The sequence below is a fragment of the Apus apus genome, chromosome 16, assembly GCF_020740795.1.
Source record: "Apus apus isolate bApuApu2 chromosome 16, bApuApu2.pri.cur, whole genome shotgun sequence".
Taxonomy (NCBI): Eukaryota; Metazoa; Chordata; class Aves; order Apodiformes; family Apodidae; genus Apus; species Apus apus.
This window is the reverse complement of record NC_067297.1, coordinates 14,640,622-14,668,278: the sequence shown is the minus strand read 5'-3', so window position 1 is coordinate 14,668,278 and position 27,657 is coordinate 14,640,622. Positions and strand designations below refer to the sequence as shown.

The 27,657-nt window shown below is 47.4% G+C and overlaps 1 protein-coding gene across 3 annotated transcripts in view; it reads left to right on the top strand.

Moving 5' to 3' along the window:
* TTC28 (tetratricopeptide repeat domain 28) overlaps window positions 1–27,657 on the top strand; it is a 114,568-nt gene that overhangs the window by 52,646 nt on the left and 34,265 nt on the right. For all 3 annotated transcript variants that reach the window (XM_051633796.1, XM_051633795.1, XM_051633797.1), the window contains 4 exons: window positions 7,336–7,483; window positions 10,171–10,443; window positions 11,466–11,596; window positions 25,248–25,755. In XM_051633796.1, coding sequence (XP_051489756.1) covers window positions 7,336–7,483; window positions 10,171–10,443; window positions 11,466–11,596; window positions 25,248–25,755 — 1,060 coding nt within the window. The remainder of the gene's footprint in view (window positions 1–7,335; window positions 7,484–10,170; window positions 10,444–11,465; window positions 11,597–25,247; window positions 25,756–27,657) is intronic.

The window sequence follows — 27,657 nt, the reverse complement described above, 5'->3', positions numbered from 1 at the left end:
TGAACTGCCAGGACCCACCTGCCCTGCAAAGAGGAGCTGGTGGCAGCAGGAATGTCCCCCTGGGGGATTGTGGAGGGAAGCTGATGGCAGAGCAATTGGCTGTGGCTTTGGACAAGGTGGTGTCTGTTGCTGGAAGCCGTCTAGGCAGCCTGAGCACCCTCAGGCATGGCAGGGACTGTGATAAACATGACTCTCTCCTGGTAATTTAGGTACCAGTGCATAGGAAGCACTCACCAGGGAGTCTGGTTTTGCTGGCAGGTGCTGGCCAGTGCTGCCCAGCAGTGTGTCCTGGGCTGTCCTGCCTGCCCCTCGGCCCAGCCTGTCCTCTGGCAGCTGGCTGGGAAAGGACAGACCAATGCTGGCAACAGCACCAGAGTGTTACTTATTCTTGCATCCAGGTGTCAGGGTTTTGGTCATCTTCTATAGTCTCACTGCAAGATGGCAATTGCAGGTTGTTGCACAACGTTAGTTTAATCTTAGTTGTGCAGCTGGGAGAACTGTCTGGACTGTGAATCCAGACCACGGATGTTGGGACTGTCCCTCAGTCCATGAGTGCTGTGCTGGCTGACTGTGAAATATCCCCCACTGGATTTGTTGTGAATGCCAAACCTCATGACTGCAGGCTGACCAGATGCTTTAATGTCTCGTTTCTGGACTTTACTGTGTGTTTTCTGTGTGATCCACCTCAACAGCAGAGCCTGCCAACGTGCAAAATGGAGAAATGCTGAAGAGGGGGGGCAGTCATTTGAGCTGCTGCTTGGATGAGTAATTTTAAATGAGATAATGAAACTCTGTGCTGGAACACTCAAGCTGAATAGCAAAAAGAGTTCTTGTGGTGGGTGTCTTCCAGTTTAGGACATGATTTTTAATATTCCCTCTTTTCTCTTCGTACTGCTTTTTCATTTGTTTTTGCTCTTAAGGCTGTAAGAACAAATTGTAGAGTTTCTTTGTACAACCTTGAGCTCTGCAGAGGTCCTCATCACTTCCAGAATTGTTAGAATTGGCAACATTGTGTGCAGATGTACACTAACAAATAGTTAAATAGCAAATGTTAATACAACTGAGATCACAGTACAGTGCTGAAGCTAAACAAAGCACTAGGTACTATGGTGTTAAAACCAGACTTGCCACTGCTCCAGACTTCACTGAGAAGCAGCCTACAGGTGTCATCTCATCCATTTGTTTTAAGTTTTGTGTAATTGTTTATTAAATCTCCAATAGTGCTTTCCCTGTGCTGTGCTTGGGCACCCACAGATTGTCTGTTACTTGTCTAGAGCACTTTTCTCCACTTGTGGTAAGTTCTTGCTATTAAAAAAGGCTTAAGAGTTGTAGCTGATAAAGATGGGAACGTCTATTACCACGTGCTGTTGTGAAAGGCAGGGATGCCCTCTGAAGAGGGACCTAAAGCTGTTTCTAGAGCGAGCCTGGAGTGAGCATGAATGGAGCAACAACCATAAGCCATGTGAAAAGCTGGGCTGTTACCTCTCTGCTAACTGGGCAAGGTGGGCAAGTGGCCTGTGCACTCTCTCCCACTGGAGCTAGTGGAAGCACAATTAATAAGAATAATTAAATGCTCTTTGGATAAAGCAAGGTATGATCTTTTACACCCTTCCACCCTGCTTTTCTGTATGGGTTTAATGGGGCTTAGAGGAGATTTGTTTCCAAGTAGAGTGGTTCCTGGAAGAGACACCTTGGGGACAGGTACAAGATACAGAAGTTCTGCTGCAGAGAGGATAGATCTGTGAGATCCCTGCGTGTCCCTGAGGCAGGCTGAGGGCAGCAGATCTGGTGCCAGCTGAGCCACGGGCAGTGTGGGAGGGTCTCGTGGGGAGGGTCCCGTGGGGGGTGCGGGAGGGTCCGTACCTGCGGGAGCGGGGCTGGGCTCGCGGCCGCCCGCGGTGTTGATGCCTGTGCCACATGTGTTCTGAATTAAAGCACATTCCTCCTGCCTTGCATTCTTGAAACCCCACAGCAGAGATTTGTCCTGTATGTTTCTCCAAAATTTGGCTGTAAAGCAGTTGCAAGGGAAGAGGAAAGATTCAACCTGGAGCTCGGCGCCCAGGAGCTGTTCCCACATGTTGCTCCTCGGCTGTCACGCACGCGCCGTTGGCCATGGCGGGTGGGCGGCCACGGGGGGCTCTGGTGGGCACCAGCCCTGCCCCCGGCAGCGGGTCCCTCTGTCCAGGACGCCTCTGCAGGCTCAGGACAGGCCGATTAAATGCATCATTGATTATTTGTGCTATTTTTGGCATCATCTTCTGATCTGGCAAACCAAGGGAGCATTGTGGGAAATCTGTCCAGATAACTGGTTGTCCAGGGTCTGAAGCCGACAGGAATGTAAAGGTGTTTTGAATTTCTTTCCCTGTATACAATGGGAGCCTTTGTCTAAGACTGAGGCATTTTATTCAAGTTTTCCATGTTTGTGTCACAGTAATTTTCTGCTCCAAGTTCTTTTGATGCTCTTCCAGTTTAATTCTTCTGCCTCTGTTATCCAGTTACAAATTGGCTCACAATTCATTACATCAATTAGCCTCTCTGAGCCCAAGTTTGGTGACAAACTAACAGACAAGCTCTGGCACAGGGCGAGGACAGTGTTACTGGGGTGGTGGCCCAGGGGCACCTGTGAGAAGGGGTAGCACGGGAGCCCGGGGGGCACCCGACCCTGGGCGAGGGGGCCTCATGCCAGGATGGGTTTTGTCTTTGTGCTCCTGTGGGTGTCCAGCAGATCTGCTTGGGGCTGGGAGAGGGTCATCACTGCCTGTGTCTGTCCTGTCTCTGCTTGGAACACTCTGGAAAGGGTCACCCCACTCCAGAGTGGAGCTGGGGCCCCTGTTTGCTGTCTGGATGTGTCCAATGTGACAGTATGGTCTCGCAGGGCTCCTATCTGCCAGTTAAACCCTGAGTTCTAAGTTTTTTAAAAATACTTAGTTACACTATCCTGCCCGGGAATGAGTGTAATATGGGCTGCTGTATGCTGGAACTAAATCGTGTTCCAGAAACATGAGCTCATGCTTCAGGCTTACAAGAGACCGTGGTAAGACAGGAGTGAACTCCTGCGGCTGCTGCTTCCCTCCGACTCCTGCGAGCTTTGCATATGAGACATGCTAAGGATCTGAATTATTTATTGCCCTGGATTCTATAGGGGAAAACTGTATGAGCCCGAAGACTTGTACCGGAGCCTGCTACAGGTGCCAGTACAGCATGAGTATTTGCCCACATCCCTGTTTCAAAAAATTCCACTAAGGAAAGTGTTGAGTTGTCTTGGGCTTCCTTTACTGGGCTTGTTTTTATTTAGCAGAATTCTGGGAATTGTAGAGGTCCCATTCATATTCCTAAATGCTTTTTCTTTGTACTGTATGTTCTCTTTATTGTATGTTTTGTGTTAATTACAAGCCACTTACTATTGCTCTGCCTAAAAAGTTCTTCCATGTTGATATTAGAAGGGTTAATAAAAATTTCAGAACCCTTCTTAATAACTGCCATTTCAACAATGGCATTTACATTCTAATCCTGTTTTGGATTGTGCATGAAAATCTAATATTCAGAGTCTAGATAGTTATCTAGATGTGGTCTCAGATGAAGAAGATCAAAAATTAACAAGCATGTGTGTGTTTTTGTTGCCTGGGCACTGCTGTGGTCAGTCCAGGGGCAAGTCCAGGTAGGACAGGTAGGAATTCTCCTTGTGTGTTAAAAGGGCTGTAATACAGGTGAAAAATACCAGCCTGTATAGAAACTACACTGGTCAATGAATTGACCCATGCTTAGAATTGTAGAGAGTAATTATGTCTGGTAAGGCAGACAGTGACTGCTGCAGCCCAGCCACCAGCTGCCTCAAGAACTGGAGTGGCTGGGTAGGAAGGTTGTCTTCTGCTTTCTTCTCTTGTTCATACAATTTTTTAAAAATTAAGTTGGGCATCGAGAAAAGCTTTAAAAAATACATTATTAGCAAGAAACCATGGCGTGTTCTGGAAAGGGTGGAGCAAAAAGGCACATCTGGAAAAGTGAGGGGAGGGGGCAAAATCTGGATGTGTGGGGAGGAGCAGTTACTGCCTGGACAGCCCTGTGCACTGTGGCTCCAGACCTTGTGTTTGTGCTGGGACCTGCTGTGGAGCAGCCTCTGGTTCAGGGCCAGTTTACTGCTTGGCTTTGAAGTCTCAAGTGCCAAATATATTTCCAAGTTAATTAACTGAGTAATTTATTTTTGCTTCCCAAATATCATCAGCACTTTCAATGGTATTATGGATAAAAAGCACTAATTATTCCCTGTCCTCCTTCCCAGGCCATCTCTGCTTGGCTACATGAAATCTTTAAACTGTCTGAAGTGAGGCTTGTTGTCCAGTGGACTAAAAATGACTGAGACTGCAGTATGGTCTGATTTCCCAGAACTAATGGTCCATAGGTGCACTGAATTACTCTCTAACAATGTCTCTAATTTAGTTTGAGTCACTTGATAGACTGGCTGTTTGCCTTTTAGTCCTCTTCTCCAAAGGCTGGTGGTCCCAGCTCCCTGTTGATGCTCTGGGCTGGCAGCGTGGGCAGCAGGCACTGGGCAGAGCCACCTCTGCTTGGGCTGGAGCAGGGCTGGTAATCCTGGACCTGGGAACAGGTTAGAAAACACCTACTGTTTTTTTTTGTCCTGTCTTCAGCAAAACATCATTCTTGTGTTGCTTTCATCTTCTCGAAAGGAATAAATATTTTTTCTTATTTGTGATCAGTGGAAAATTAATGTAATTTTTCCTGTACAGTGAGTACTCTTCTATCTTCAAATAGTGTGATTAAAAGTGTAGTTTGCTGAAGCATGGGAAGCCTCTGTCTGTCAGAGAGGAAAGCTGCTGCCTGTCTCCTTTCTTCAGTGGCAGCTGCTGGCTCCTGCCTTTCCTTTTCCTTCCCCCTTCCAAAGGGTGATTCTCACAGTTTCCTCTTTGGAGATTTCTTCCTTTGATAAGCTGTCTTAATTCCAATACTAAACTGACTTGTGAATGCTTCTTGAGAAGGAAATAAGTGATGTGAATGTTTTTTATTTATTTTGTTCAAGGTCTCTGGGGAGCACAATGTGTGGAGAGTGCTCTGTATGCACTGGGAGCTGGAGAAGAAAGGAAGAGGTTTTTGCAGGCGAAAAAATGGCCAAAATCTTCCTTTCAGTTGTAATTAATAGGTTTTTCTTTTCGGCTCTGAATGCTGTGTTTGTATGAAAATAAAGTGGTTTCCAGAGGGGCCTTCTGGGAATAGATGTGGGGGTGATAAAAGCATTTCCCAGAAAGGGCATTGGAAAGGCACAGTATGGAATTGCACGTGGTTTGTGAATCCCTATTTTGTTTTCCTCTGTCATCTGGAGCCTGTGGTGCCTCCTCCCTGCAGAGCTGAGGGTCAGGACTCTTTTCTCACTGTTGGGATGTACTTGGGTGCTCCAGCAGGATGAGGTGGGATGGCCAGGTGCTGGGGACCAGTGGTGTCCTGCTGGGGACCAGTGTCCTGCTGCAGCCCTGAGCATGTCTGGCCAGGCTGAGCCTTCTCCTGCAGCGAGGGGGTGGGCTCCTGGACAGGCTGGTACCCTGCAAACTAACCACTCTGAGACTCGTGGGCAGGCTGTATTTTTTTCCTAATCCACCTGTCATCAGGTGGCAAAGAAAGTGATTAAACTATAATTCTAGGGAAAAATGGACTTTAAAGTGTATGCCATCATTTTAGGTGACAGCTTGCTCACTGCTAGGAGGGCTCATGCTTGGTGGTCACTGCACATTGTGAGTTCTTGGTATTTACTTTGGTTGAAAGCTTCGTGCTAGTTACCTAATTAACACTGAATTGGGTTTCCAGTACAGTAGCTTGTTTGGTTCAATAAGAACACATTTGCACTTAAGGTTAATGAAAAGAATTCTGCTTTCATCAAATTCATTAAAAGTGGTTCTACAGTAAAGGCTTACTAATGGAAGAGAGATTAAATATTCATGTCTGTATATTTCTCATGTCATTTCTGATTTTCCTTAATCGGCTCCCTGGATTGGGTTCCAAAAGTGTCTGAAAGCTCTAATGAAGTACCTGTTTGGGTACTAATTGGAGATTTATCCTGTTTCAGTAAAAAGATTTCCACAGATGTATACTTGATCACAGGTTTCTGTTGCAGATGGAGAGAAATATTGATGAAGTCTTATTCATGAAAACAATACTAGGATCCAATCTCAAGGATCAGTGTTATGTTCTTAAAGCACTTTTAAAGAAATGCAAATAGTATTTTATCTTCTGTTCTGACAGCTTTGCTTGTGGTGTTGAAGTAGCTTTGGGTGAACCAGAATTTCAGCAAAGTTTGTATTGGAAAGGCATTAGCTGGACTTGAGGGTAAAACCTGAATACTGAGCAGCAAAGGTGCTTAACGATTCAAGACCTTTTATAAGTGTCCAGATGTATGTGCTACAAAATATATACACAAATATACCTGAGTACTTTGAGTCAATACTGGGGTGTGGTTTCTGTGATCTCTTACCCAGTAGCTCCAGTGTCCAGAAGGAAGTTCTGGACACTCTTTGAGCTGCAGCTTTGCTGTTGCTTTATGTGAGTAGGACATTTTTCTGCAGCTCTTGCTTGTGTGCACGTTCCTCGTATCCCAGTTCAGGGAGATGTGGCAGCTCTGTTTGGAGGTGCTTTGCAGCTGCATATTTATGCTGTTTGTGATGTGGAAGTACACGTTGACAAGTGGTTTAAGTTACTTTGAGGGTATTGCAGGTTCCCATGAGTTGTTTCCTTGGAAAGGAGGAAAAAAAAGAAAAATAATCACATAAACATACACACATACACACGTGTGTGTGTGTATATATATATGTATGTATTATATCTGTGTGTATATCCACTGCACCCAACAAGTGGGACAATGCTGGGCAGTGTCTGCATGAGGGGATGTGTGTGGAGAAAAGATTCAGCTCCTGTCTGGATCTTTGCATCATGTTTCATTGCAACTTGAGCTTTTAGGACATCTTTACTGGTATTAGATGTTTATCTTGGACCCATTGGCAAGAGCTGATAAGAAAGGAAGCAACTTGTTTACTGCCAAGTCCAAGGGGAAAGCTTTGTCCTAGTAGTAATTACATTCCTGGTCTCCAGAACAGTTCAGAAGCCTTGCAAAGGCAGAGACAGTTGTCACATCAAGGCAGTAAGTGACTGGGTGGCAGTCACAAACCGAACTCTGGTGTTGGATTCTTCTGATTATAGCCAGCATGACCAAAGAAGCCAGAATGTGATTGTGTAGCTCAGTGTCCATCAGCTTGAGGTAATGGGCAGATTTGTTATGTGTGACTTCTGTCAATTAAGTAATTGGCATTTGTTCCTCTCCCTTGGGCTTTTCAGGCATACTTCCGACAGGGTGTGGCCCTTCAGTATCTTGGACGACATGCGGATGCACTGGCAGCGTTTGCATCAGGACTGGCTCAAGATCCCAAGAGTCTTCAGCTTCTTGTTGGCATGGTCGAGGCCGCCATGAAATCACCCATGCGAGGTAAGGATGGTGATCTGCTGCTGAGGTGTTGGAGGTGGTGGTTTCAGCCCATGGGTGACTCTGCCAGCATGCGAGCTGGGGAGAACCTGGAGGCCTGAAGGGAAAGATTTTAGGACTTGTCTTCTCTGCTGAGTTGGAAGGTGCTGAGAAAGGAGCCTGAAGTAGGAGGAACAACAAAAAAATACTTTTCTGATTCAGTGGGACAGCAAGATGATGATACCTAGCTGGAGAGGCACTGCACCAGAGACTGGTGTTGTGTAGCAGTTGCAATTAAGTCCTTGCTTGTTTGTCTTTTGCCTGTTATCAGTGCAGATAGAAAGGTGTGAGTTTCTGTGGCCCTGAGTTTATTATTACTTGGAACAGCTTCTCATGGTGCTTGGCCATTGGGAACAGAGAGTCCTAAATACTCCAGGCCAGTGTTTTCCCAGAAGAGCACATCAGCAGATTTTCCATGGTACCAGTGTATCTTAAAAGGCAGTGTTTTGGAGAAGGCAAGAAGGCTGCTCTGCTAATTCACTTACATTCAGGAAGAGTGTTGAAATCCCACGGCCCTTGAAGCTGCATGAGCTGTACAGCGTTTGCCTCTTTCATAATGTCCCTGTTTTCAGGATTTTCCTCAGAGAGGAAGGAGCTAGTCTCCGCTTTACGCTTTCTCTGTTGCTCTGTTTCTCTTGCAAGCTTTGAGTTGCAGTGTCCTCATGGTGCTCCCCAGGAGGGAACATGGCAGATCTCATCCTCAGCAGATGCTGCCAGGGGCTCCAGGGCCAAGAAGCACTGAAATGAAAAAAATATCCCCAATGGTGTTTCCTTTTTTACAGTGTTTCTCCATCATCTAAAATGAATTCATCTGGAAGTTTCTGTCCTAGATAGCAGTTCCCTTGTGAAGCTAATTTCATTTGATACCTGGAGTACTGTGGCTGCTGTTCAGAGTGCAGATGATGTGCTTTCTTTGTAAGGATCCCAGATTTGGCTGGATGATCTTGCTGTCCTATTGTGCTGCAGTTGTGTATTTACACTGCTGCTCCCTGCTGTGCTTCTCAGTGTTGCTGCTTTCCAGTTTCTGTCCTTCCACTGACTGGTTTGGCAGATTTTGGATTAGCCTTGCTCAGGAAGCACTGGCTTCACTTTGAGAGTGTGTATGTACTGCACCACTGTAATGAGTGTTCAGGATCTCAGTCCCACTGTGCTCAGCACTCTGCAAGCACTTCAGGAGTTGTGTGGTTCTGGTTCCCTTTCCAAGGGCTTGCTGTCTAGGAGGGATGTAGGAGATCTCTCTGGGTGTGGTGTAAAGCCAGTCCCTTGTAACTTGATTCCACCAAAATAATAGATTGTTTGAAGCCATGGATAGACTGGTGTGTGATAGCTTCCAGGATACTTGCCATCAGAGAAGGAGGAGGAGGAACTGGGTAGGCAGAAGGGCTGTGTCAGTGTCCTGCTCCAGATTATTAAGTCTTGAACCCCATGAAGGGGTTCAGGGAGCATGGGTCTGCAGGATGTAGAGATGAAGATGGAACTCCCTTCCCTAGCAACGAGGTCGCTGTTGATGCATCTTTCACCTGGTTGTGTCCATGTGTTTTCTCTTGCCATTTGCTGTGGTGTGAGAGCATTAATGGACTCCATGTCAGCCCTTCTCTTAACTTGCTGGTTCTTCCTTCCCTACTGGACTTGAGCGTTGCCTGGAGCACCTTTTGTTTTCCTTTTCCTTTGTCTCCTGTTCACCTGGATTACCTGCCTATGATCGTAAGTGTGCTCCCTAAGACAGGAGCTGAGGTTGTACCTGCTCTTGCAGTGGTAGGCCTGATAAGTGGTGGCATGTTGCAGCACATATTCTTGTCCTCTTATGTCTGTCTTTAAACCTGAGATCTAATTGGGTGTCAGTAATTGACATCGCATCCGCACTGCTCGCTTCATCAGGGAAGTGTTAAAATCCTCTTTTGTCATTATTCTTACACTTGGTGATTGTAGAGAGGCAGAGATGATGAAAACAGGGAACAAGTGGTTTTCTGAGGTGGTTGTGGTAGTGTTGATTCAGGTGAGACCATCTAATCAAGAAATGCAAATTGGTCAGCAGCTTCTGGGGTCCTGTTATATTCATGTCTGTATTGAAACATGGAGCCAAGATGTTTTATCATCTGAGTGATGGAAGCAATTAGACCAGTTACAAGTAGTCTGGCAGGTCCAGTGTTGTCATTCTGCAGGAATACCCTCTCCTGCGGAAGAAGGAGCAGCAGCTTTCCGCAGTTTTTGCGACCTCTCCTGTTGCACATTGTGTGCTGTGGTAGCTGGACAGGCACAGATTTTGCAGATGTTCCGCTGAAAGTTTATGCTGAAGGAGCAGCAACTGCAGTACTCCTACATGCTGCTGGTGGCCCATGTTCAGTTTCCTAGAAAACTCCACAGGTGTTTTCCTTCTGCCATTAGGCCAGTCTTCAAAGCTCAGTATGAGGCTGCTCTGCATGCGTATGCTGTCTTCCTGAAGTGCTTTCTGCAAGGAAAACAGCTTGCTAGTTGTTCTGTTTTGATGTACTAGATATTAGATGATGCATTTAAGCACTGAGTCTCCATAATAAATGTTGGTTTGATTTGGGCAGTCTGGCCTTTAACCTGTCATTTGTTTACCAAACAATGAAGATGAGTTGTGAAGGTGATTTCTAGATGTGAATAACTACCTTCGTTTTTTATTTCAGAGTCCCTGGAGCCCACCTATCAACAACTTCAGAAGATGAAGCTGGACAAGAGCCCCTTTGTGGTGGTGTCTGTGATTGGCCAGGAGCTTCTGACTGCAGGCCACCACGGGGCCTCTGTGGTGGTGCTGGAGGCTGCCCTGAAGATCGGCACTTGCAGCCTGAAGCTGCGGGGATCAGTGTTCTCTGCGCTGAGCAGCGCGTACTGGTCCCTTGGGAATACGGAGAAGAGCACTGGATACATGCAGCAGGACTTGGACGTAGCCAAGACTTTAGGTAAAAGTTCTCATTTCACTTGCTTGAGTGCTGGGTTGGTGCAGATGGAGCAAATGAATGGCTGTGTTAATGGCTAGTACACCTTCGTGATGCTCAGGTTCCTGTGGGATTTCACAAGGTGCTAAATCAAGCCTGAACCTTCTGAAAGGTGCAAACCAGAGGCTTGTGCAGCCCTTTTGGCTTGATGTGTGAGGGGGCAGATGAGCAATTACTGTGCTACGGTTTCACAGGGTTCTCTAATTTTCAGTTGTCAAATATGTGGGAACGGGTCTTATCCCCTGTGTAAAACTGGGTTCAAAACCTTAAATGAGTCTTAAATGAAGCAATCTGTTGTTTCAATAATTAGAAAAAGATACTCAGTCTGAGCTTCTGAGGGAGTTGCCAGGGAAGGAGCAAATCAGGAGTGAAACAATGGGTGAACAAGAGGGTGTAAAAAATAAATCAACTGAAAAATCCCTCTTGTACAATATATCCTGCACAACACTGAGAGCTTTGAAGCTTTTGGGGTGCTGTAGGAGAGGAGGCAGTATGAGACAAAGGCACAGCCTTGCAGAGGTAGGAAAGAACGTGACTGAAGGCTCTAGCTGGGTGAGTTCACAGAGTATTGGGACTGCTGCCTTGAAGACAATCGTAGGGTGGATTGTGTCTGAGCTGTGCTGCAGAGTTGCTTTCAGCCAAACCTGGCACTCTCCTGGCCTGCTTTAAGCCTGGGCTTTTGACTGACTTTCATGAACAAATCACTAATGTCAAGCAAGGAATAAACGTGGAAGAATGAGAAATTGCCAAGTGTTAGACCAAAGAAGAAACTAGAACAAATCTAAAAACAAGGCTGAAGGCCACTCTAGAAGTTTCTGAAGACCAGCAAAGAGAATTTTGCCTGTGCGTTAAGTATAAGGATGGGTTTGTTCTGATGCTGGTTCTCACACTGGAGTATCACTTGTTCAGGGTGTTCAGTCTTTTTGCTGGAGGCTTCCAGCAGGACCTTTCTTAGCTAACCTTTGTTTTGTTTACTTGTAACTCAGGTGACCAGACGGGAGAATGCCGGGCTCATGGAAATCTGGGCTCCGCATTCTTCTCCAAAGGGAATTACCGGGAAGCCCTTACTAACCACAGACATCAGCTGGTGCTCGCCATGAAACTCAAGGACAGAGAGGTAGGAAGCTTATGACACGCTGAACTGGGAGTCAGCACGGTGTGGTTGGCATGAACATGTCAAGAAGCTTTGTCTGCCTGCCCTGAGCACTCCCTCCCTGTCGGCTCTGCCCCCAGTGCCCAGGCTCTGGGGCTGCGCAGGGGTCAGTACAAGCCCTGCAGCTGAGCCTGGCTGTCCTCAGCCCTTGTCCCTGTGGTACAGGTGCTACTGCACTAAGCTCCATTAGAGTGCATCCTGCATTGTGGCTTTTCCAGACAGGTAGTGAGCTGGCTTCCTGTCCAGAATGTCCACATCAAATACCCTTTGTTTAAAAAGTAGTGGAAAGAAAGAGAATCAACCCAAACCTGAGAATGCAGTATTGTCTGAAGGGTGTAGGGTTTGCTTGGACTGGAGCTGTTTTGCCGTGACCATTTACCATTCAGCACTGGAGGGGAGGTGCTGGGCTCCCTGCCAGGCCAGGGAAGCGTGCTACGTGGCCTCAAGAGTGTTCTGAGAGATTCCTGCAGAAGTTCACTGTGAGGACAGAATCATGATTTTAAGTGCAAGTTACAGATACAAAAGGTGTTCCCCTCCCATGAAAGGGAAAACGGGCTTGTGGATGGCATGGCAGGTGAAGGATGCTGCTGGAGACAGCAGGAAAGGGGTGAATTAATGTAAATTCAGCTGGTTTTGGGGAGATCTAAAACATGCAAGAGATCAGTTTTCCACTGATAAGTCATAAAAAATATCTATTTGGATTAGCTAAGTGCTTTATTGAAGTGGTATTTTATAATTGAAATCTCAAGCCTTGGAAAGATTCATCTAGGTTATGGAAGGACTGACGAGGAGGGACCTGCTAGACATTTTCATGATGATTTTACCAGCTGGAAAACCTCCTGATATCCTTGTTTCTGTTCATACAGAGCTGTTACTCATTTGTAGTTTTCTTGATCAAGGGTCCCTGCTCCTGCTAGGAGTCTGATCTTCATAGCTGCTTCTCCTCAGCAGTGTTTCTCTGAGCAGCAGATCCCCCCGTGGTGGGGAGGGGGTTGAAGGGAAGGGCAGGAAACGTGTTGGTGCGTGGCACGAGAGCAACCTGTGCTCCCCAGAGCCCTGGGCTGCCTGGGGACACCAGGGCAGCTGCTTTTCACTGGCTTGGAGCTGCAGATCTAAACGGATCCTAGCAGTGCATCTGGGAGGAATCCAGGGAATGAGGGCTAATCATGATAGTTCTTAGTTTATGACACATCTGGGCACATAATTAACAGTTATTGACAACAAATGACTACTTGGTTTAGCAAGAAAGCTGAGCTTCTTGGATTTCCTGTAGGATGTAACCACAGGAAATTAATTTGGCGCTTTCTGATGACATCATCTTGACCACAGAGCTTCCTCTGAACAAAAAGCTGTTTTTCTTGGCCTCCTTTGCAGACATTTTTATAATGCAAATGTTATAAAGTTGCAGTAGTGCTGATGTGAATTCCACCAGAAGGGAATTTGGTGTGCGACTGTAATGAGGTAATTGTTTTACCTCCAACTGTACAGAGAATTGGCTTAGAAGGTAAAAAATGCCCCTTTGTACTCAGTGCTGCAGCCCTGAGAGGGAGCGCTGGGTTCTGGAGCTGCTGGAGCAGCCCCTGGGTGCAGGGGCTGGTGGGGTCGTGCTGCCCCTCAGCCCAGGGCAGCAGCAGAGGGTCTGGCTGCAGCCCCGTCCTGCCCTGTGCTCGCTTGGAGGAGGGAAGTGTTGCCAGCTGAGTGGGGAGCCATCTTCAATGGACGGAAGATCTTAAGCATTTCTCTGCTGGCACAGGGGGTCTGTGCACCTCCTGTTACAAGCACGGTGTCATACTGAGCACCATCCGTGCTCCAGACAGGTCATCTGCTCTTTGCTGTCAGTGTGGGGAAGGGTTCAGGCTCTTACACAATATTTGTGCTCAGAGAAATAATGGAGCAGAAGTAGCTGGGATCTGGCATATCTCTAGCATCTCCAAGAGAGACCTTGGGGTATTAAATGTGCATGTGGCTTTGGTCTATACAGACCAGTCAGAAGACTGGTTCTTAGAGAGGTGCTGTGATAGACACCATGAAGTAGCTATCTCCAGTGTAATTTCAATGCTTCCCATTGTAGTTAAGTGATGGGTTGGATTTTTTGACCAGCTGCAGTCGCTGGTCAAAAAATTCAGATGAGCTAATTCTGTAAGATTGTTTCTGAAAGAATTAGCAGACTTAAAAGTACAGTTGATTCAGGAAACTAGAAATCATAAGGGAGTCAGTCTTTCCGTGCATTCCTTGGTTCCTGTGGAGCTTTGCAGATGGTGACTGTGGTCAGTAGGATGCCATCCTCAGAAGCATGACAGCAGAAGGGATGTGCAGGAGAAGAGAGGAAGGGAGGTGCAGGAGAAGAGAGGAAGGTAGGCAGGACCATCTAGGACAGTTTTCCCCCTGTATTCTAGCGGATGTGAGTGCAGGAGTTCAGCTCTGGGATTGTTTAGGTGCTATTGAAGAGGAAACAGCAGCACAGCTTGGTAGTCTGTTGTTTCTCTGTGAAGATTAAGCAGAGCAGATTTCAGCGTGGGCTGTCTTGGCCCGCTGAAGATCTGGGAATGTGCTCAAGTGGAGAATCCTGTGAGGCCTGTGCTGCTGCTCTTACAACAGTGTCTGCTGCTCTGGCTGAGGTGAGGCTGATGTGGATGTACCTCTCCATGCTCAGCCAGGCCACATCACCAGCTGTGAGTTAGACAAGGGTAGCACAACAGATGAGCTGTGCCAGGGTCAGAAGAAGGGCTGGAGTCAAAAAGTAGATGTGAAAACTTTCAGTGCCTGTAACACTGGTCTCCTGTGTCCCTATTCCTCTTTGTCTCTAGCTGCTTTATGTGTCTGCAGAGCTATCTTGTATTGTGAATTCTGTAAGGGCCAGAGTGCCAAAGCAGAGCTAAGGGCTGGTGATCTCTCAGGATGGATTGGAGTGGCCCTTGTTAATGACCATTTGGAAGGACCTGTGTTCCTTCCAGAGCACTTCATTTGGAAAAGTGCTACTTGAACGACTGTCTTGAAGCTGTGAGGACCAACCAGAGAGGTGGAAAGTAAAGCTTTAGAGCCCCTGTTCAAGTTCAGTGTCCAAACTCTCATATAGGCTGGGTTTGAATCCTGTGCTCCTAAGGCCACCAACACCGCAGGAGCTCTGCAGTGAAACAGCTCCCCTGTCTCCTGGGCCATCAGACGCCTTCTATTACAGCCCCGCATTCAAAAATAGCAGGGCAGTAAGGCACAATCATAAGCTAAGTATAATAAAATTAATGCTTGTGTGAAAGCACGCTGCCAGCTCCCGAGTGCTGGGAAGGACGCTGTTGCCAGACGCCCGCAGGGCGCTGGCAGCTCCGGGGCTGGGCTGGCCTGGGCCTCGGTCGAGAAGCAGCATCTCTGTGCTGGGGGAAGGGCAGGAGGTGTTGGGGGAGCAAGAGGATTGTGTGAGCCCCCAACTCTCCGTGGGCTGGGAGTAGGGTGCAGCTGGAGGAGCGTGACCACAAGAGGAGCACTGGGGCCTGGAGGAGAGCAGGGTGACAGGCTTTGTCAGTGACTGCTTACCCCGTGTTGACTGAGGGTGCCCAGCAGCTTGCAGCATCGTTCTTGGCCTGGTTTTAGAGGGATTTCCCCCTAGAAGGAACAGGTGCAGGACCAGGTCAGGCTCAGTGCCCAATCTGGCTACTGACCCTTTGTTTCTGTGGCCACTGGCTGCTGCTCTTGAGTGTCTCCACAGACATATGTGGCTCTGAGAATTGTCTGCAGCAGGTGAATATACTCAGTAACCAGACTGATGAACTGGATTTTACTGTCTCAAGACAGTTGTTTAAAATCATTGGAGGTGTAGGGCAGAGTTCATGTTTGGTGCAGCTTCAGCAGATTTTTTTTTTTCAGGAAGGCTATTTGCAGGAAAAGAGGAATATGAATATGATAATTAGAACTGGGTGGTTAAGTGGCAGAGAAGAAAGCTGTTTATTAAGCAGGCTTTTGTGTATTTCTGTGTCACCTTGCTCTTTTATTTCTATGGAAGTTCTTGTGTGGTAGGGGCAACATGAGAATGCAGAAATCCACATTACAAAGAGAAGGCATGGGCTTGAAGCCCAGGAGCCTTGGGAAGCCAGCTGGGTGGTACACTTTGCTGCAGAGAGAGCATTGCCATGGAGCTGGCTGTGGGGAGAGGCCTTTGCTGGCAGCAGAGGACTGTCATGATGGAAGGTTGTCAGGGAAAACCGGCTGCTGTGCCTCTCTGAAGGAGGAGCGTTAGTGAAATATTATTGCTGTGACAGACATAATCAGTGTCTGGATTCAGTTGGGAATTTGCAGATTCTGCAACTGTCTGAATACACTTTGTGTGCAGCTCAGTGCTGGGGGTTATTTCGGTTTGCAATTCTAGTACTTTTTCCCAGTCCCCTTTAAAGCATGCCTGAGCTAAGAAACACCATAAAGCTCCTACATTTTGTAAGTTACAGCTACTTACTGTCAGGCTGTGCAAGACAAAGATCGAAATTCACTTTCTTATTTCCAGAAGGAAACGCAGAAGGAAAGATAGATCATTCCTTTCTACTGAAATCTGTAAATTCTGTAAAGCCAAATTTTTTTGCCCCTTCCTGAAGGGAAGGGGAAATGCTTTCCAGGTGTCCTTCCTGCTGTGCTTTGTCTCTACAAGCCTCATCTTTGGTAAATATCAAAGCCTTTTGCCTGAACTCCTTGTGTGGCTTATGGTATAGAGCAAAATACTTTTTTCATGTTCCTTGCCAGTTGTTTTAAAAATTTCTATTCTGCTGAGTTAGATAAGGAAAGAGACTGGAAGCGAGTGTGAGTTAGTGTCACAGCAACCCTTCAGGAGTGACTCTTGTCTCCGTTCTTCCCGAGATGTGACGTGTGGGGCCCTTGAGTGTGCTCCAGGCTGCCCTGCTCTGGGTGGCTGCGAAGGGACTGGTGGTGCTGTGACCTGCTCACCCTTAGTGCCACGAGCTGAACAGCTCCAAGCAAACATGTAGGGGTGGTGTCAGCCCTGGCTTACACCCGAGCACGGTGTGTGTGCCCCTGGCTGGACTTGTTCTGAGTGAGTGGCTTGGGAGCTTGTCTGAAACATGGGGTGCCTCCCTGGCTGCCTGCCTGCATCCTTTCCTTCCTGAGAATGATTTCTGTGTTTGGACTGTGCTGGCAGCCACAGCCTGCTGTCAGAGATGAAATTCCAACTGTTAGTGCTTCCATTGCAAGCAACCCTGTGTTTGCAGTTGTGCTGCAGATATGGCTGGAAGTATGGATCTGTGCACCCTGTCCTCTCTGGAGAAGCCATCACAGGGCACATCAGCGTGGAGTGAGCTCATCAGAACATGTGCAGCTAATTAGCTGTGGGACAGGTTCCCCTCCTGGTTGCCTTGTTGGGCATCTAGAGTCCTCCCCCAAGCTGTATGTGCTGCAGCCCATCAGGGCCATGGCATGGAGCAGAGCTGAGGCTGGGCTGCCAACACAGTGTTCCCTCAGGGCAGTGCCAACATGGGGACATGTTCCTGCACACCGGGCATGGTGTGATGTCTCTGCTGTCTCTTAGCTATGTGATGGAATCAACTGCTGACAGAAGGGTCTGGTTACACATGACACATTCTGTATTTGTGTGGAGAAGGCCAGGAGAACAACTGGATAAGGGGGTATCCCACTAAAAAGGGACTGTGGGGACACTACAGCAGCCAGAAACACTGCCCCTTTGCTTCCAGAGAGGGTGGTGAACCCCCTGCCCCTTACCTGTACAGGCTGGAGAGAAGCTGTGTAGAAAGTGGTGGAAGGCTTCATCATCACTGGTGTAGTCCCTGCAGTTACATCTGAGCTGCCTGTCCTCTCTGGTGTGGCAGTGCACCATGGTGGTTCAGGCCATCCTGGGAGGCTTCCTGAGATGCCAGCTCATGGAATATGGTTACAGTCCTGTAGCCTGTCTTTCTTGCATGTCATGTAGGATGGGATAGGCTGGTCTGTGCCCTGCTCCACTTCCCAGTCACAGCCTGAGCTTAATGTGAATTAAACAGTATGTGCATCTGTGATTTTCCTTTAAATTGCTGATGGCTTTTTTTAAGAGAATTTTAGAAATGTATGTGGTGATGTAAAGACTGTTTAGTTTAGCTAACATGTGCTTGTAAAACCTCAATTATATTAGGTTCTGACCTGTAGTGCATCTTTGGGAAAATAGAAAGCACACCCAGCTCTTCCAGGCTGCGTGGTGAAACGGGCTCTTTCTGTGTCTGCCTGTTCTTTCTGAGCAGTTTAATTCCTGCCAAGAAACCCCTTCTGTTTACCCTTCTGCTCATGTGTCCCTAGTTACTTGGGAGCACAGCAGTGGGCTGCTCCTATTCTACACAGAATGTTGCTTTACATGGGTTATTATTCATCACAGTGATCCTTTTCCATTACCTTCAAGTGACTTTCAGGTGGTTTAAAGTGCAGTTTCTCATAGGACAAACTTAATCTCTTTCTCACTGAAATCCTGAAGTGATAATCACCTGGTCGCTTGCTTCCTCCTTTGTGCTTCATTATCATCAGTCTCAGATGGAGTGCCAAGTATCAGATCCTTTCATTAACTGCAGCTTGAGGGAGCCCAAAGCAGCTTTCCTGCCCATGGCATTTGTGTGGGACTCAGCCATCTGAAGAGGTCGTCTGTCCTTGAGGCTGCCAGACTTTTCATGAAGGAAAAATCTGAAGATCTTATGGCTGCAGTTATCTTGTTATGTTTTCCAACAGTCTAGAAAATTAGGACAGGATATAAATACCTCACAAATGAGAGCTGGAAAGAGTCTTCAGGCTAAAGCAATTTGTCATGCATGAAGACATTGTCAGAGATTTCAGAAACAGGCTGCGGAGGCTAAAGTAGGAAAGTAGAACTTGCTGCAGTAAGCAACGAAGCTTTGCAGAAAATGAGCAGAGAAGGCATTTGTTTCTCTTCTATTTTTGGTTCCTTTTCTTCTTCTGCAATGAAGCCACTGTTTTAAAATAATTTATTACATAGTTGTCTGCCTGAAGTGGATTATCTGATGCCTGCAGCAACATGAACTGGAAAGAATAAGAGGTGAGCATACCTGATTCCTAACAGCTTTATCCCATCTGACTGGAGTTCTGGAAGTAAGGAACAGGCCAAGGAGGGTGTTGCTAGTCGATAATCTGTATTAGTGCTTAATGCAGTCACTGCTAACAGAAGTGCAGGAATGACAAGTGTAGGCTGGCCACTTGCTAGGAGGGCCTGGCAGAGCAGACTGGGGAGCAGAGGTGTGCTGAATCCCTCTGCTGCTCAAGAAGGGTGTGAAGCAGCCAGTGCAGTTAGGTGAGAATGGGGTAGATTTGTTTTCCAGGACAGAAGCTTTAGTTTTACCCCTGCTGCCCTTGAAGTCTCAGGTTCTGCAGATGTTGTTCTGATTTCAGCTTAATGAGAACTTGAGAGATTTGACTCAGTCTGCAGAATGTCTTCGTGGACACTTTTTGCAGCATAGTTCAATCCATTGCACTCAGTCTTTGGCCCTGATGTCTGTCTCTGCTGTTGGTGTACAAAGTTACAGACGTTCACTTGCCAGTTCCTGCTGTTCCTGTGTATACTGACAATTCAACCAGCTGGGCTTTGAGGCGCCTCTGATTAACCACTGGATGTCAAAAATCTGACCTGTGCTGTAGGTGTAGGGCTGAAGCCCTTGTTAAGAAGCCTGGTGCTATCCTGTGCCTGTTGGTAAGAGCCCTGCTACATGCACATTGGGGCAAACTCCCTCCGGCCCTGCGGGAGGGCTTGCTTTCCTGGAGGAGGGCAGACTACCAGCTTCTAGGAAACACTGGCCATATGAATTCTTTTGAAGATTCTGGAATGTCTAGGGCAGTAGCACTGCATTACATCTTTGACTGAGTTATCTGTGTGACTGGGAGGGTGAGTTCAGTGATGTGAGCAACCACAGTACTTGAGCGTGGAGTAGTTGGATTTGTGTGTGGGAGCATAAATTCTTTGCCTTTCTGTCTCTGTCTTCAGCAGCTCCTTTTTAGGGAAAGTCAGCTTGCCTGGATTCATACAGTTTGTCCAGTTCAAATGTGATAGGATTAAGCAGAACGAAGGGAAATCTGACCAGTGCAGGAAATTTGGGAACGCACTAGAAAGCCATATGCTTTGTTTTGTTTGGACTTGTGACTCAAAAGGGAAATGTAATACTTCCTGAGGATCTCCTTTAAATGTCCCCACTTGACCTCCACAGCACATGGATTTTAGCTGAAGGAAATGCAGTCTTCTGGTTTTACTTACGTCTCACAGTATCTGCAAAACGTAGCACTCTACTGAGGCCTGTACCTGACTGCAGTAAAAGAAATGAAGCAGAAAACTTGTGTAAGAGCTAAAACTCAGGGAGTGATGCTCTTTGGTTCTTCAGAAGGCCCTCCTCAGGCAGGGCTTTCCCTTACTGAGTTTCCAGTGAAGTGGTATCGAGCTTTATGAGCAATAGTAGTGTCAGGATTGGCACAGTCAGCACACCACTGTAGGAGTTAGAGATTTCTTTGCCTGCCCGAGAAGCTTCTCTGGGTTCTTTGAGATCCAAGTTTGTAATGTGCTGGTGTATTCTTCCAGGACTGACTTGGACCAGGGCATGACTCACTCCTTAGTGTCACTGTCTCAGAGGAGCTTGTGGTTTTAAATGAGGGCTTCTTTTCTTGCGTCATCACTGAAAATGTCAAGTCAGCCATCCTCCCTAAAGTGATTTCACACAGGAGCCTTTTAGACTGTGTCCAGAAAGCTGTGTGGGATGAAGATACGAGAGCCCCGGGAGATGATTAGACTTGATGCTGAGGTCTGCTTTGTAGTGTTCTGGGCTAGTGGATTTTGTGTGACTTCCTTTTCATTGTGGAATGAGAATTGAGCACTGCAGAGCCCACCCCAGTGCATGTGTGTTCAGAAATAATCTGTTGGAGCTGCCCTTCCCTCGCCACCCGCAGAACACACCCAAGGAACCAGGAAACCTTTGTTTGCCTTCCCAAGCATGTGCACGAGGCGTGCTGGCTCTTGAAGAGAGCGTATTGCTGCTTGTCCTGCGTGTAGATGTTCTGAGTATGCATGGCTGGTCTTTTGGATACAGCTCCACCGCATTGTGTAGGATCAGGCACTGCTGTTACTCCATGCCCTACTTAGTCTGTGCCAGTTATTTTCCCACCTTGGCTGTAAAAGCTGATCTTTGATCAATCCTAGTTCACGTCCATGTTTGGGGATTAAGGCTACCTTACAGAGAGATGCCAGGCAGAGCATTTTCACCTTGCCTCTTTTAGAATTATTATACAGTGTTCTCATTTAAGGAGTCTGTGCAATTGGTTAAAGAATTGTTTAAATGTAACGTAATTGGGGAATTACCATTATCTGGCAAGGATGAAATAGCTAAGAAACACATCTCTCCAAGTCACCGGGTCCCTATTAGTTGTCTTTCTGTGATGCACATCTGCTTAACATCAGACTCTTTACCTTATTCAGCTGAAAAACCTAAGCTGTCTGTTGCTCCCAAGAAAAAGAGTAATTAGAAACCATTTTCAGAGCTCCCTTTGGTGCCTCAGCTCAGTGGCAGAAGAATCTGCTTTCTATTAAAGTGATAAATTGCATAATTGGAGGTGTAAGCAACCCCCACTGTAAAATTTGTCTTTGTCAGGTATATAAAGTATTGATTTTCTTTGTTTGCTGGTGCAAAACCCCACTGTATGAAGCTGTAGTCTCCCATCACCCTACTGCCAAGCAGAGGTTCATGCTAGTACAGCTGGAGTCTGTTTCACATGTCTCAACCTTGTACTCCCAGTGCAACGTTTTGACTCTTCTGCCAGGGCAGGTGGGAATAGCTGTGCCCTCAGAGCCCCCTGTGGATCCTATTATGCAGAGGATTTTATTAAGTATACAGTGATGAATTTATCTTTTGGAATCCTATTACTAACCCCCTGAAGTGAGTCATTAATGTCTCCCAGCAGATGTAATCACCAAATTGTTCCTAAACACTGCTTTAATGTCAACCTCCGTAGTCTTTCCACTGATTGCCCCCACGAGCATGTAGCACCAACGGTTATCTCGCTGCAGAAGAAAAGCTGCACACAGAAAGCCCCAGGGAAGCCAGGAGTGACAGAGGCTCTGCTCGTGCAGACTCCAAGATGATTGGGAAGTGCTTCTCGTGGAGCCCTTGTATCAGTTGCAGAGGAAGCTGCTGCAGAGTAAAGCACAGGGGGAGCACTGATGTGAAGGCCATGTCAGAGGGTAGAGGTGACTGTGTGAGCAGCAGCAAAGCCTCTAGAAACAGCCCATCTTTATAATTGAGATGGGCTATTTCTTTTCAGGCCTTTACCCTTCATTTCCCATTTCTCTTTTTGTATTGTCCTACTTATTCTTTTCTGTTTCTCTTGTCCTCCTCCCACATCCTGATTTGGACAAGCCAGCCCTGTGCACTCAGATGTGTAAGCCAGGTCATTTTGCATGCCCTGAGAAAAGTTGTCAGGCTTGTACCCTTCATTTTGGTCTTAACTGTGAGCCTGGAAATGCTGTTGGGCAAAAGGATTAGGAGCCCTGAGAATAAACATTTCAAGCCACACAAATTTTGCTTCTTATGATCCACTTTTCAGTCTAGGAGAACTCCTTAAGATTTCTTCCCATGTACAGTCGGAACAGTCTCTGCATCTCTCAAGTTCCTCTTGTGCACAAAGTCTGAGATTGGCTGCTTTCCATTTATGCCTCTTTTCCCTAGCTATAGCCTATTAACATCCTCTAAGTCTCTGTCTGGATGGCTCTTTGCCACAGCTCATCTTACTCAGCAATCTGTGAAAATGTCCACTTTTTTTTTTTTTTTTAGCAGCCCCAAGAGACACCAGTTTTCACTAACTCCTTGTTTTCCAGAACAGGATTTCCATGCTGTGCCCAGTTATTTCAGAAGTGGTGGTGGTGGCCTGGGTTTTAGTTTTGCCCAGAATGGTTTGTCCTGTGCAGCAGTGAGTGTTGCTCACTAGCAAGACAAAGGGAGCTCTGATGGATCTTGAAGTCTGTGATGGGCCCCACGCAGTATTTTCGTCTGGCTTGTGCAAGATGCCTGCATCTATCTAGTTTTTGTTGGGTTTGTGTTATTTTTTTTTCCTAGGGAGATTGCAAATGACTTGATACTATATTTGTATTAATCTTCATGAAGATTTGTGTAAAAATTGGTTAAAAGTTAGAGCAAAAATGCTCGTGTTGGTTTTGCAGCAGCCTCAAAACAGGCCACCTCAGACTCTCTTTTAGATAAGAACCTTTCCTCACTGGCCTCAGCCAAAAAGTTACTTCCCTGCACTGCTCAAGAGCCTGTCCAGGGCCAAACGACCCTGACACTGTGGCAAGTCTAACCAAGATAGAGCAGGGCCTCCTCTCAGCCAAGTGCCCATGCTGCTGCAGGGGCTATAAACCATTTATTTCTGGAGGGTTTAGCTGGTTTTCACACCACCTGTGGTGCTTGCTGTTGGAGAAACCCCTCCCAAGCCCAAGAAACTGTTGGGCCATGTGGCAGCCTGTTGACTGGCTTTGTCCCCAGCCTGGCACTGTGTCACTGAAGAGTTGCTGCTAGCTGCTCCCCTCTCTGGTCTGTGGTAATTACAGCAGCAAAAGTGATTTATTTCTAGTTCATTACAGCATGTATCCCTGCTCTTACCATCTGTGGGACTGAGCCCAGGGCCTTGCTGTCACAGGGTGTGGTGGCATGGCATGGCAGGGATGCTGTAGGGCTTCCCAATGGCAGCTGCTGCTCTGACACTGCTGTGCTTTCCTTGTCCCTTGTGTTGAATGGATTTCATCTCTACCACCAAGTGAAAAAAATTAAGACGTTTTGAATTCTGGCAGTTCTTTCATTATAATTAAGCTCCCTGAAAGGATGCCTCAGGGAGAACAAATACAGCTTGGCTATTTACGGAGCTGGCCAAGGGAGAGCTTCCTTGTAACTTCTCTATCTTATGACCTATAAATTGTGTTTAATAGCTAATCTGTCACCTCAGGTTCTTATATCAGAAAAGATGGTTTCCCTATTAAATTGAATCAGCACATGTGTTTACAGTTCCTCGCTGTGAAAATATTCCTCTGTTAATGCTGCTGGTCACAAAAATAATTTATCACCCATGCTATCTGGCTCTTGCTCTGGCCCATAGATCTTCCTGACTTGGTGCTACCTGTTCATGGGTAACACAGGGTTCTGCCATTTTAAATAGCAAGGAGAAATGTCTTGAGATGGTCTGTCACCATCTCAGGTGGAAGGGTGGCCTGGACCTTGCCTGAGGCAGGGTGCCAAGGAGGGCTGGTGCTGATCTCTGTGCAGTGATTCTCCCTAACTGCTCCTTCCTGGAGGTTTGGGAAGGTTGGCTGTTCTGGAACTGGGTCACAGCAGCAGTTGGGTCATGAAGGAAACACACATGCAGGGACAGTGGAGGACTCGGGGTCAGGGCTTTGGAGTGAACATCCTTGCTGAGGCAGCAGATGTGTCAGGCAGAAGGAACACATCCCTGCTCCTGGCTCCTTGCCCTGCTGCCTCGCTGTGTATGCTCTGACTCTGCCAGGTTGAAGGAAGGCCTGCGTCCTGGGGGGTGCAGTGGGCAGAATAATCTGGTTCTCAGATAGTTTGTTTTGTTAAACAGAGCTGTTTCTTGGTGGCAAGAACTCAGGTTTTCAAACAGCCATATTTATTTAAGATGTCCCAAGGGACAGAGGTTCCAGCTGCTAAAATACTGTTGTCTTTGCTGCAGTCCCAAGGTTGCTTTGGGCTCAGTAATAAATGATGTTGTGCTAGAAGGACCATGTTGGTACAGTAAGAGCAACAGTCTTCAGAGTGTGGAGTAATTGGGCAAGCAGAAGTGTGTGAAGATGTTGGTGACTGCGGACTGGCCTAAGAGCAGCAGCAGAGGCACATTCCTTCTCCCACCTGAGTGCTGGCTGCAAGTGTCAGAGTTTTCCAGCAGTGGGTATTCAGCGGCCATTTAGTCTGGAAAGAAGAGACTGCAGAGTCCTCTGGGTGGCTCAGCCTGCAGCTTGGTTACACCAAGTTGTGTGCTCTGCTGCTGGTCTCTGCCAGTGCCTTGGCATTGGCCTGCAGGGTCTCAGGAATCTGTTGCTTTGACATGGGCTTGCTGGGTGGAGGGTGGAACAGGGCAGGCATTTCTCTGTGGTGTTCTCTGCAGGTGAGTATTGTTATTGGTCTGCTTTCTGAAGAGCTGCTATACAGAGGATTGTTTGCTGTTAGCAGGACTTGGTGTAGATATTGAAGTAGCATGAGAGGGAACCTGATGTGTGACTGCCTGCAGGGGAAGCTCTGCTCTGCGAGACAGCTCAGGCTGGTGGTCCTGGAGTGCAGTTTTCTGCAGTGACCACAGTTTCCTCAGGGGTCTCTGCAGCCTTGCAGTGTTGTCCTCCCCCTCTACCAGAGACACAGGCACACCGTGCATTTCAGAGAAAGGGATGATCTTAGCCCTGTTCTCCCTAGACAGCCTCACTCCTGCTGCCTCTGCCTGAGCTGCCCTTAGGGGTGTGAAGAGCTGCAGAGAGCAGGTTTTCTAGCTGGTAGTCACACTCTCCAGAATGGCCTTTTGTGGCTTTGATTTCTAGGACTGAAGCCATCCAACTTGTTTCTGTGGATACTTGCTCTTACTTTTCTCCCTTACCCTGCAGGCAGCATCCTCAGCGCTGAGCAGTCTGGGCCACGTGTACACGGCCATCGGGGACTACCCCAACGCCCTGGCCAGCCACAAGCAGTGTGTCCTGCTCGCCAAGCAGGCCAAGGATGAGCTCTCCGAGGCACGGGAGCTGGGCAACATGGGAGCAGTGTACATTGCAATGGGGGACTTTGAAAATGCCGTGCAGTGCCATGAGCAACATCTTCAGATCGCCAAGGAGCTGGGAAACAAGCGGGAGGAAGCTCGAGCCTACAGCAACCTCGGCAGCGCCTACCACTACCGGAGGAACTTTGACAAAGCCATGTCGTACCACAACTACGTGTTGGAGTTGGCCCAGGAGCTGGCTGAGAAGGCTATTGAGATGCGAGCTTATGCTGGCTTGGGCCATGCAGCTAGATGTATGCAGGACCTGGAGAGGGCTAAGCAGTACCATGAAGAACAGCTGCACATTGCTGAGAGCCTGCAGGATCGAGCTGCTGAAGGCAGAGCTTCCTCCAATCTAGGTAAGGCCTTGGCGTGGAGCAGAATTTGGCAGGGAATGCTGTGACTGTCAGAGCTGCTGCTAGAATGCAGGAGGTTTGCTGTGTGCTGTTTTGTTACTTACCGAAGTTTCACCAGACTGTCTTCATAAATTCAGCAGGCTCTTTACACATTGTATACTGAGAGTGTGTGTCCCAGGTTTGATTATAACCTGCTCGGGAAGGCACCAGAAAGCACAGGCTCTTGACAGTGAAATGGTAAAGTGCAATTGAAGAGCCATTCGAGTGTCAGAAAGAAATGTAAGTCTTGCAGTAAGGCAGGAAGTGATGTGCTACATTACCTGACCATTTCTTTGGGAGCTTGTCAGCTGGATGTGTCAACCTCTTGCTGACTTGTCAGCTGGGAGACACGTGGGTCAAATCCTGAGTTTTTTCAGAACGCACACATTAGAATAATACAATGTAGAAGTCTCATGCTCTTCTAAGAGGAGACACTGGCAACCCTGGCAACCTGCTGGCAGGCTGGGAAGGACTGAATTAAATTCCTGCTGCTTCTTCACAGCAGCAGACATGGAAAGGAGCAGAGATGTGTTTCTGTCTCTGCTGTGGGATATGGTGTTTTGCTGCTGATGTTCCAGCTGTCACCAAGGATGTGCTCTCAGCTGGCTGGGAGTGGCAGAACAGGGCAGTTGCTGCTATAACAAAATATGTTTTTGCTGGCAGCCCCTGAATCTCAGCTCTTCCAGGCTGCCCCACGCTGTAAATTAGCTTCTGTTTCTGCTTGGCAGTTGGCACTTGGTTCATTTGTAGATGCTAATTGTACTGTGATGTTATCAACAGCAGGTAATTGAAAAGGGCTTGATGAATTACTTAATTTCTCTTAACAGCTGAGTCTTCAAGAGCTGAATGAAGAAGATAAGGTGAACTGGAGAAAACAAAACAGTCCTAGCTTTCTAATTAGTCTTGCGATTCTCATTCTTTACACAAATTAGGGCAAATGTGTGAGGCAAAATGGGCTTGAGAGGCAAAAGCGCCTGTGGCAAGCTTAGCATTAGAGAGCAGAGAGCGTTGATGGCATTTCTGGTAGTGTGACAGAGCACCCCACAGGCAGGGGGCTGGGAGGATGAAGCCTTGCATCTGGCTTCCTCCAACACTTGTCTAAGGGCTTTTGCAAAGAACAACAGTAGATGCATCTAGCAAAGCACAGACTGTACATCCTCCATCTCTGCTGCCAGTGCGGGGCTGGGCTTGGGGAAACGCAGAGACATGAGGGACCCACTGGTCTGTGACAGGGACAGAGGGGACCACGTGGAGGCATGGACCTTGGATTGTCCAAGCAGGGATCAGGAGGAGATGTAACTTCGGGTCCTTGGTGGGGAGATGGAGACGTTCTCCTTGGCTGTGCCTGGGCAGCACGCTGGTTTTCCAGCTCATGGTCAAGACTGAGGGAAAGTTCCTCTTCTGTGAAGCTTAACCTGGTATGGTTTGTTTCCAGTGAAAGCTGACCAGAGGGTATGCAGGCTGTTCTGCTGGCATAGTTACCTGGGAGATGGCATGGCTGTGTTCAGCTACGAGCACCTGTAACAGGCAGGTGGACATCCTCTAGGGGTCAGAACCCCTTTCATTTGTCTTTCATCTGAAGAATTCTGGAGAATTGCCCCAATTCTTTCTGAGCAAATCCAGAAAACCGAGGAAATGCAGTCTGGGGAAATGGAAGCTGTCACTTGGTTTTGGTTTTCTTCCTTATATTAGTGTGGTGATGAACCATCCTGGCTTTTCCATATTGTCTCCTTTGTGAGCCCTTTGCCTCTGGGCAGAGCACAGCTCTTTTGCTAGCAGAGCAAGCTTGATTCGAGTCCTGTAGCATTTCTTTCAGCTGCCTGTATGTTCAACATAGTGTGCCTTTGTGCTGCTCAGCAGCATAAA